The 10,655-nt window shown below is 43.1% G+C and overlaps 1 protein-coding gene across 1 annotated transcript in view; it reads left to right on the top strand.

The window, feature by feature from the left end:
* The window catches only part of LOC142177482 (uncharacterized), a 54,709-nt gene extending 44,467 nt beyond the window's left edge, over window positions 1-10,242 (top strand). Inside the window, exons 4-5 of the mRNA XM_075246379.1 lie at window positions 3,904-4,025; window positions 9,924-10,242. Coding sequence (XP_075102480.1) covers window positions 3,904-4,025; window positions 9,924-10,242 — 441 coding nt within the window. The remainder of the gene's footprint in view (window positions 1-3,903; window positions 4,026-9,923) is intronic.
* Window positions 10,243-10,655: the final 413 nt, after the last annotated feature.

Here is a 10,655-nt window from a genome sequence, read left to right as displayed (position 1 = left end):
CTGTTTTGACTTTATACTTGTACTCAGACATGCTATATTCTACTATTTTCATAACTCAGCCATGTTTACTCCACTTTAACACTTAAAATGATATTTTGGGCTGAGCATCATGTTTTACTGTTGCCCGAGTGGCTTGTGAGATTCTGACTGAGTAAGGTCAAGGGCCTATGTTGTAAGAAAACACTGGTTATGATTATGAGGCCGAGGGCCTGAGATTTGTACGCCACGAGGTGGCTTGTTGATATGAGGTCGAGAGCCTATGTGATTTTGCCACGAGATGACTTGATATTGCTCTTGGGCCGTAAGGGGACCCTCCAGGAGTCTGCACACCCCCAGTGAGTGCGAGTACCCATTGTGATGTGAGATATAGCCCGAGGGGCTGATGTTGTTTATGATATTGCCCGAGGGGCAGATTTTTGTTGACATTGTGCCGAGGGGCATTTCTTTATGTGTTTATCTTTCCTAGTTGCCGATCACTTACTTGCTTAATTGTTAAAAAGGCATTTTAAGAAGTTTAAACTGAGCTAAAGTGACTTCACATATTTTTATTGCTTCATTGTTTTTACTGGTTTTTACTGCTTCTTTATAGCATGTTGACATGCCTTTGCGTGTTTTCTTATTACTCAGTCTGCATTTATTACTATTACTCACTGAGTTGGAGTACTCACTTTACTCCATGCACCCCGTGTGCAGATTCAGGCGCATCTGGTCCTGCTTGTGAGGGTTGAGAGTTGTCCAGCAGATTCCGGAGATTCACTAGGGAGCTACCCGGAGATTTTTGCATCATAGTGCTTCTCCATATATCTTATTTCCTTCTATTTTAGTTATATAATAATGGAGTATACTCATTCAGACTTGTAGTATTATTATAGATGCTCATGGCTGGTGACACCCCGATGTCGGGCTATGTCATTTTCCGCAAACTGTATTATTTACCTTATTTTGGGATTTATGATTATGATTAAGACTTAGTTTTATTACTTAGATTATGAACAAGTTGGTATCAGATCCTAGGTTACATAGGTCTCACGAGTCATGAGCAGGTTTAGCAGAGTCTCGCGGATTGATACAGAGACGTCTATATTTATCCTCGAGAGGCTGCAAAACCTTTAGGAAAAACTTCATATTCTTGAAATTCTTGTCACACGAATTTGTTGATCCAAGTACTAAACTTCTGTTATTCTACTCTCTCACAGATGGTGAGGACACATGCTACCACTCAGGATGGACGACCACCAGTGCCACTAGTTGTGGCCACTAGAGGCCGAGGACGCGGTCGTGGTCGTAATAGGCGTAGGGGTGTGGCTCGCACAGCAGCTAAGGGAGAACATGCAGATCTACCAGCCACCCTAGTTCAGGATCAGGTCCTAGTTGTGGATGCATTAGCAGCACCAGCTCAGGCACCAGCTGTGCCTATCATGATTTCGGGTCTTCAGGAGGCCTTGGCTTAGATTCTATCAGTTTGCACTGGCCTAGCTCAGGCAGTCTCAGTTACTACAGCCGCAGCCACTTCTCAGGCCGAGGAAGGCACTCAGACTCCTGCCGCTCGCACACTTGAGCAGGTCGTGCAGGGTCTTCAAATACTGGGGGCACATCTAGCCCAGCCAGTAGCAACTGCTCAAGACTATTTAGTTCCTGCCATGCCAGAGGACAAACAACATAGGTTGGAGAGGTTTGGTAGACTTCAGCCTCCGACTTTTAGTAATGCAGAGGGCGAGGATGCCCAGGGTTTCTTTGATAAATGTCAGAGGATGCTTCGTACAATGGGTATTCTAGAGACCAGTGGGGTCACTTTCACTACTTATCAGTTTTCTGGAGCTGCCTTCACTTGGTGGGAGGCTTTTGAGAGGTATAGGCCTATTGGTGCAGCACCCCTTACCTGGCAGCAGTTCTCCATTCTCTTTTTGGAGAAGTATGTGCCGTAGTCTCACAGAGAGGAGCTACATAGGCAGTTCGAGTGGTTACGTCAGGGAGAGTTGACTGTGACGCGGTATGAGATGAGGTTCTCTGAGTTATCTCGTCATGCGATTTGGTTGGTTTCGATAGATAAAGAGAGTATTAGGAGGTTTGTTGATGGCCTCACTTATCAGCTTCGAATTCTCATGACCAGAGAGAGGGTGACTGGTGCTACTTTCGAGGAGTTGTAGACATTGCTCGGGAGATTGAGTCAGTTCGTCGCCAGGAGCGAGAGGAGAGGGAGGCCAAGAGGCCTCGAGGATCTGGTAGTTATAGTAGAGCTCCTTCGAGAGGTCAGTTTTAGCAAGGTAGAGGCCGTCCATTTAGACATGCTAAGCCAGCTCACCCAGGTTATCGTGGGGCATCATCGGGTCATGGTTCTCATGGTTCTCATCAGGTCCAATCATCACTTACCCTTCTAGCTTAGAGTTTGTCTCGTGCTCCATCCACTTTGGGCTCTTCTATGCCAGGGGCATTGGCTAGTCATTCCGGTGCTAGGGGTTCCCTTCAATCCCTGTCTCCAGCACCTGGGAGTTGTTATGAGTATGGAAAGATGGGTCATATGTGGAGGCAGTGTCCTCGTCGTCTTGCAAGTTCATCTCAGTAGAAGAGCCAGCCATCGGCTTCAGCACCAGTTACTTCATTACCGCCAACCCACCCAACTAGGGGTGGAGGTTAGTCATCTAGGGTCGCCCTAGAGGGCGAGGTCGATCAGGTGGCGGTCAGGCCTGTTTCAATACACTTCCAGCTAGACCCAATGTTGTTATTACAGGTATTGTTTCAATCTACCATAGAGATGCCTTTGTATTATTTGATTCTGATTCCACCTTTTCTTATGTGTCATCATACTTTGCTTGTTATTTGGATACGCCCCGTAAGTCTTTTGTTTCACTTGTTCATGTATCTAGACCCAATGCTTGTTCATGCTAAGATAGTGACATTGGCTATACCGGGTGTGCCACGGATTGAGTGGCGAGGTTTGACTGATTATGTTTCCAGTAAGGTAATCTCATTCTTGAAGGCCCAGCGTATGGTTGGGAAGGATTGTCTTTCGTATCTAGCCTTTGTGAGGGATGTCGGTGCAGAACTCCCAGTATTGATTATGTTCCAGTTGTGAGGGAGTTTCCCGATGTATTTCCTGTAGACCTATCGGGCATGCCACCGGACAGGGATATTGATTTTGGTATTGACCTGGTGCCGAGCACTCAGTCCATCTCTATTCTGTCGTATCATATGGCACTAGTGGAGTTGAAAGAGTTAAAGGAGCAGCTTCAGGAACTCCTTGATAAGGGGTTCATTCGGCCTAGTGTGTCACCTTGGGGTGCGCCAGTTCTATTTATGAAGAAGAAGGATGGCACTATGAGGATGTGCATTGATTATAAGCAGTTGAACAAAGTAACAGTTAAGAACAAGTATCCTTTGCCTCACATTGATGATTTATTCGACCAGCTTCAGGGAGCGAGAGCGTTCTCCAAGATTGATCTTCGTTCAGGTTATCACTAGTTGAAGATTAGGGACTCGAATATTTTTAAGACAGCTTTCAGGACCCGATATGATCATTATGAGTTCTTGGTGATGTCTTTTGGGCTGACCAATGCCCCAGTAGCGTTCATTCATTTGATAAACAGCATGTTCCGGCCTTATCTCGACTCGTTTGTCATAGTCTTCATTGATGATATTCTGGTGTATTCGCGTATTGAAGAGGAGCACGCAGAGCATTTGAGAGTTGTGTTGCAGAGATTGAGGGAGGAGAAGCTTTATGCAAAATTCTCCAAGTGTGAGTTTTGGCTCATTTTAGTGGCTTTCTTGGGGCACGTGGTGTCCAGCGAGGGTATTCAGGTTGATCCAAAGAAGATAGAGGTGGTTCAGAGTTGGCTCAGACCGTCCTCAACCACAGAGATTTGCAGCTTTCTTGGTTTGATGGGTTATTATCACCGATTTATTCAGGAATTCTCATCTATCACATCGCCCTTGACCAAGTTGACCAAGAAAGGTTCTTCATTTGTATGGTCAGATGAGTATGAGGAGAGCTTTCAGAAGATTAAGACAACCTTGATCACGGCTCTAGTGTTAGTTTTTCCATCAGCTTCAGGTTCATATACCGTGATTTGTGATACTTCAAGAGTTGGTATTGGTTGTGTATTGATGCAGGAGGGTAAAGTTATTGTTTATGCTTCTCGTCAGTTGAAGCCCTATGAGAAGAACTACCTCGTTCATGATTTGGAGTTGGTTGTCATTGTTCACGCGCTGAAGATTTGGAGGCATTACTTGTATGGTGTGTCTTCTGAGGTATTTACTGATCATCGTAGCCTCCAACACTTGTTCAAACAGAAGGATCTCAATTTAGGGTAGCGGAGATGGTTGGAGTTGCTAAAGGATTATGATATCACTATACTGTACCACCCTAGGAAGGCCAGTGTGGTGGCCGATGCTTTGAGCCGAAAGGCGGTAAGTATGGGGAGTTTGTCATATATTCTAGTTGGGGAGATACCACTTGTGGTTGATATTCAGGCCTTGGCCAATCGGTTCGTGAGGTTAGATATTTCGGAGCCCAATCGAGTATTGGCTTGTGTGATTTCTTAGTCTTCCCTATATGATCGCATCAGAGAACTCCAGTATGATGATCCTCATTTGCTTGTCCTTAAGGACAAAGTTCAGCACGATGATGCTAGAGATGTGACCATTGGTGATGATGGGGTGTTGAGGACACAGGGCCGGATATGTGTTCCCAATGTAGATAGGCTTCGGGAGGTGATTCTAGAAGAGGCCCATAGCTCGCGGTATTCCATTCATCCGGGTGCCGTGAAGATGTATCAGGATCTGAGACAGCATTATTGGTGGAGAAGAATGAAGAAAGACATTGTGGGATTTGTGGCTCGGTGTCTCAATTGTCAGTAGGTGAAATATGAGCATCAGAGATCGGGTGGCTTGCTTCAGCGGATGGATATTCCAGAGTGGAAGTGGGAGTGGATCACAATGGACTTTGTAGTTGGGCTCTCATGGACTTTGCGGAAGTTTGATGCTATTTGGGTGATTGTGGATCGGCTGACCAAGTCTGTGCACTTCATTCCTGTGTGTACTACCTATTCTTCAGAGCAGTTGGCAGAGATCTATATCCAAGAGATTGTTCATTTGCATGGTGTCCCAGTTTTCATCATTTCAGATAGGGGCACTCAGTTCACTTCACAGTTTTGGAGGTCGGTGCAGCGAGAGTTGGGTACTCGGGTTAAGTTGAGCACGACTTTTCACCCTCATACGGACGGGCAGTCCTAGCGCACTATTCAGATATTGGAGGACATGTTGCGTACTTGTGTCATTGATTTTGGAGGTTCATGGGATCAGTTTCTACTGCTTGCAGAGTCTGCATATAACAACAGCTACTAGTCGAGTATTCAGATGGCTCCATATGAGGCTTTGTATGAGAGGCGGTGTAGATCTCTAGTTGGTTGGTTTGAGCCGGGTGAGGCTAGGCTATTGGGGACAGACTTGGTGTAGGATGCTTTATAAAAGGTGAAGGTAATTCAGGAGAGGCTTCGTATAGCGCAGTCGAGGCAAAAGAGTTATGCTGATAGGAAGGTTCGGGATGTGTCCTACATGGTTGGTGAGAAGGTTTTGTTGAAGGTTTCACCCATGAAGGGTGTTATGAGGTTTGGGAAGAAGGGTAAATTGAGTCATTGGTTCGTTGGGCCTTTTGAGGTGCTTCGAAGGATTGGGGAAGTGGCTTATGAGCTTGCTTTGACACCTATCTTGTCGAGTGTGCATCCGGTATTTCATGCTTCTATGCTTCGGAAGTATATTGGGGACCCGTCTCATGTTCTGTATTTCAACACTGTTCAGTTGGATGGTGATTTGACTTATGATGTGGATCCAGCAGCTATTTTAGAGCGCCAGGTTCGAAAGTAGAGAACAAAGGATATAGCTTCAGTGAAAGTGCAGTGGAGAGGTCGGCCCGTAGAGGAGGCTACCTGGGAGACAGAGCGGGAGATGCGGAGCAGATATCCTCACCTGTTTGAGGTTTAGGTATGTTTCTTGACTCGTTAGAGGACAAACGTTTGTTTAAGATAGGGAGGATGTGACGACCCGGCCAGTCGTCTCATGATTTACCGCTCTGTTTCCCTCATTTTTGCTTCTTATTACTTTGTTTATCGGTTCTATATGTAATCGGGTTCGAAAAGGTTTTGAGAAGGTTTGAGACACTTAGTCTCTTTTGAGGAAGCTTAAGTTGGAAAAGTCAACCGGATGTTGACTTATATGTTAGAGGGCTCGGATGTGAGTTTCGATGGTTCGGATAGCTTCGGGAGGTAATTTGGGACTTAGGAGCGTGATCGGAATGTGTTTTGGAGGTCCGGAGTAGATTTAGGCTTGAATTGGCGAAATTGGATTTTTGGCATTTTCCGGTTGATAGGCGAGATTTTGATATAGGGGTCAGAATGGAGATCCTGGAGTTGCAGTAGTTTCGTTGTGCCATTTGGGATGTGTGTGCAAAATTTCAAGTCATCCGGATGTGGTTTGGTTGGGTTTTTTACCAAAAGCGTAATTTAGTAGATTTTGAAATTCTTAGGCTTGAATCAGATGCGAATTTGGTGTTTTGATGTTGTTTTGAGCGTTCCGAAGGTTGGAACAAGTTCGAATGATGTTATGGGATATTTTGGCATAATTGGTTGAGGTCCCGGGGGCCTCGGGTGAGTTTTGGGTGGTCAATCGGACCATTTCATACTTTGAAAAAGTGCAGAAAACTGTTGTTTAGTGTTGCAGAGAAATGACCTTCATGTTTGCGAGTAAGCCCTCACGTTCCTGATGGGTTAGCTGTTGAGGCTGAGATTTTAGCCTTCGCGTTCGCGAAGGGCTGGGTTCGTTGTGCATCGCGTTCGCGAGGGAAGCTCCACGTTCGCGTAGAGGAAGTTGGGCAGCTAGGTTTGAGGTTGATTTGTTCATCGCGTTCGCGAGAAGGGGAGCGCGTTTGCGAAGGTCGGGCAGAGGAACCATCGCGTTTGCGAGGGACTAGACGCCTTCGCGTAAGAGGAAATTTGGTCATAGTTAGATTGTGCTTTGCGAACGTGAGGCGTTGACCGCGTTCGTGAAGAAGGAATTGAGGCCTGGGCAGAATGTTTAAATAGTCATCTTTTCTGCGATTTTGGAGTTAACTTCAACCATTTTTGAGCGCTTTTGGAGCTTTTTCAAAAGGATTGAATAGGGATTCAAGGGGAAACACTTGGAGGTAAGATTTATGGACTTAATACTCGATTCTAATGTGAATTCTACCTAATTAATCATGGAATTTAACCCTAATATTGAAGAATTGGGGTTTGTAATTGGAGGCCTAGAATTTGGGATTTGAGGGGTCGTTTGTTGTCGGATTTTGATGATTTTGGTATGAATGAACTCGGGGAGTGATAAGGAGTCTATTGATGTAATTTTTATCGAAATCCAAGACGTGAGCCCGAGGGTCGGGTTTGGCCAATTTCGGGATTTGTGTTGTAATTTGATTTCTTTCGAGTGGGCTTTGTTCCCTTAGCATATTTTGATGGTTTTACACTGATTTTGGTTAGATTTGGAGCATTCGGAGGCCGATTTGAGGGGCAAAGGCATCGCGAGCTAGAGATTTGGACCGAGTAGAGGTGAGTAATGATTGTAAATGTTGTTCTGAGGGTACGAAATCCTGGATTTGCACATCGTTGAGCTATATTGAGTTGACACACACGCTAGATGACAAGTGTGGGGTCGTGCACCGTTGGGGATTGTGACTTAGTCCATCCCGTATGACTGTTTTACCACGTATTTGATTGAAAACTATTTTCTATCATCATATTTTGGGCTAAATGCCATATTTGGGCCTCGCCTCAACTATTTGGACCCTTAGGGGATTTTTACTGATATTTCCTTACTGTTTTGACTTTATACTTGTACTCAGTCATGCTATATTCTACTTTTTTCATAACTCTACCATGTTTACTCTACTTTAACACTTAAAATGATATTTTAAATGATATTTTGGGCTGAGCATCATGTTTTACTGTTGCATGGGTGGCTTGTGAGATTTTGACTGAGTAAGGCCGAGGGCCTATGTTGGGAGGAAACACTAGTTATGATTATGAGGACGAGGGCTTGAGATTTGTACGCCACGAGGTGGCTTGTTGATATGAGGCCAAGAGCCTATGTGATTATGCCACAATATGGCTTGATATTGTGTTTGGGCCGTAAGGGGCCCCTCTAGGAGTCTGTATACCCCCAGTGAGCGTGGGTACCCATTGTGATGTGAGATATAGCCCGGGGGTCTAGTGTTGTTTATGATATTGCCTGAGGAGCGGATTTTTGTTTATATTGTGCTGAGGGGCGGTTCTTTATGTGTTTATCTTTCCTAGTTGTCGGTCACTTACTTGCTTATTTGTTAAAAAGACATTTTTAAGAAGTTTAAACTGAGTTAAAGTGATTTCACATATTTTTATTGCTTCATTGTTTTTACTGGCTTTTACTGCTTCTTTATATCCTGTTGACGTGCCTTTGCGCGGTTTCTTATTACTCAATTTGCATTTATTATTATTACTCACTGAGTTGGAGTACTCACTTTACTCTCTGCACCCCGTGTGCAGATTCAGGCGCATCAGGTCCTACTTGCGAGGGTTGAGAGTTGTCCAGCAGATTCCGGAGATTCATTAGGTAGCTACCCGGCGATTCGCATCCCAGCGCTTCTCCCTCTATCTTATTTCCTTCTATTTAAGTTATGTAATAGTGTAGTAGACTCATTTAGACTTGTAGTATTATTATAGATGCTCATGACTAGTGACACCCCGATGTCGGGCGATGTCCTTTTTCTGCAAACTGTATTATTTACCTTATTTTGGGATTTATGATTATGATTAAGACTTATTTTTTTATTTAATTGCTTAAAAATGAATTGGGAACGTGTCGGTTGGCCTTATCTTCACGAGAGGCGCCATCATGACCGGGTCCGGGTTTAGGATTGTGACACAAACCAATCTGAGGCTTGTGACATGTGCGGAAGAAACCACCAGAAGAATGAATGTCAAGCAACCAATCAAACGGATGAATAGGTTAATGTCATCGATTATAAGACATATCGTTTGGGAGTCCAATGGCACAGAAGCAGCCAGGATTTCAGTGGAGTAACCCAAATGGTGCAGAAAACTCTCAAAGCTTCTAGAAACAACAGGTACGGGGTCCACCGGGATACCAGAGTCAAAATCGTGGGCAACCGAGTTACAGACCATATCAACAAGCAGGGTCATACCAGCAGAGGCCCCAACAAGCTCATTAAAGTCTTGATGACCTTTTATACAAGTATATCAAGGTCACTGATGAAAAGATGGAAAGCTAAAATTCATCCCTCAAAAATCTTGAAGTTCAGTTAAACCTATTGGTAGCTCTTGTGTCAGAAACGATCCAGGGTCCCTTACCAAGCAATACAGAGAAAAATCCAAAGGAGAACCTTAAAGCCATTACTTGATGAACCTTATACAGGCAAACAAGAAAAGAACTAGATAGAACAACAGGTAGACAAGGGTAAGAATATTGAAAAACCATCTAAATCATCAAAGGAGAAAGAAATGAAGAATAAGGAAGAAATTTTTTTTGAAAAAATGGTTGCCCCACCTGTGACAATTCCTTTTCCACAAAAAATGAAACGAGAAAAGCTTGATGGTCAATTTGTAAAAAATTTGGAAATCTTAAAATAGATTCATATTAATATTCCTTTTACTAATGCTTTGTTGCAAATGCCTTCATATGCTAAATTTCTAAAAGAAATTTTGTCAAGTAAAAGGAAATTGGAAGAAGTTTATGTGGTAATGCTTACTGAAAAATACAGTGTTATACTTCAAAATAAGCTACCACAAAAACTTGGTGATCCTGGTAGTTTTACCATTCCATGCACTTTGGGGTGTATATTTTGAAAAAGCACTTTGCGATTCTGGAGCTTCAATAAATTTGATGTCATTTTCTATCTTTAGAAAATTGGATCTTGGTGAAATGAAGGACATAGGTGTTTCTCTTCAATTTGCAAATCAAAGTACTAAGAAACCTAAGGGAATAATTGAAAATGTTCTTGTAAAAGTAGATAAGTTTGTGTTCCCTGTAGATTTTATAGTGCTTGAAATGAAAGAATGTCCTGATGAACCAATAATTTTGGGTAGACCATTTCTTGCTACAGAAAAAGCAATCATAGATGTTCATCAAGGGCAACTAATTTTGAGAGTTGATGAAGAAAGAGTTATTTTTTATATGCAAAAGATACTAAGATTTTCAGGAGATGAGGTATCATCTTCATGATTTTCTATTGATATGATTAGTGATCTTGCAGATGAATTCAAAGATGATCAATTAATTTCAGACTCGATAAAAAGATATTTGACCAAATTAGGCACCGTACAAGATGATGATCCCACAATTAGGAGAGAAGCTGAAATACTGGAAAAAGATTCTGAGGATAAGGAGATGTCAGAACCAAAAATTAAACTCAAAGTTCTTCCTTCTCATTTAAAATATGTTTATCTTGAGCGAGAAATATTTCCTATAATCATTTCATCTTCTTTGACTGCAGAACAAGAAAAAAGACTTATTCAAGTTTTAAAAGCACACAACGAAGATTTAGGGTGGACTGTAGAGAATATCAAAGGGATTAGTTCGGCAATTTGTATGCATAGAATCCTCATGGAGGATAGCCACAAGCCAATAATCCAACC

The sequence above is a fragment of the Nicotiana tabacum genome, chromosome 3, assembly GCF_000715075.1.
Source record: "Nicotiana tabacum cultivar K326 chromosome 3, ASM71507v2, whole genome shotgun sequence".
NCBI lineage: Eukaryota > Viridiplantae > Streptophyta > Magnoliopsida > Solanales > Solanaceae > Nicotiana > Nicotiana tabacum.
The sequence above is the reverse complement of the archived record's forward strand: the minus strand, read 5'-3'. Positions and strand labels throughout refer to the sequence as shown.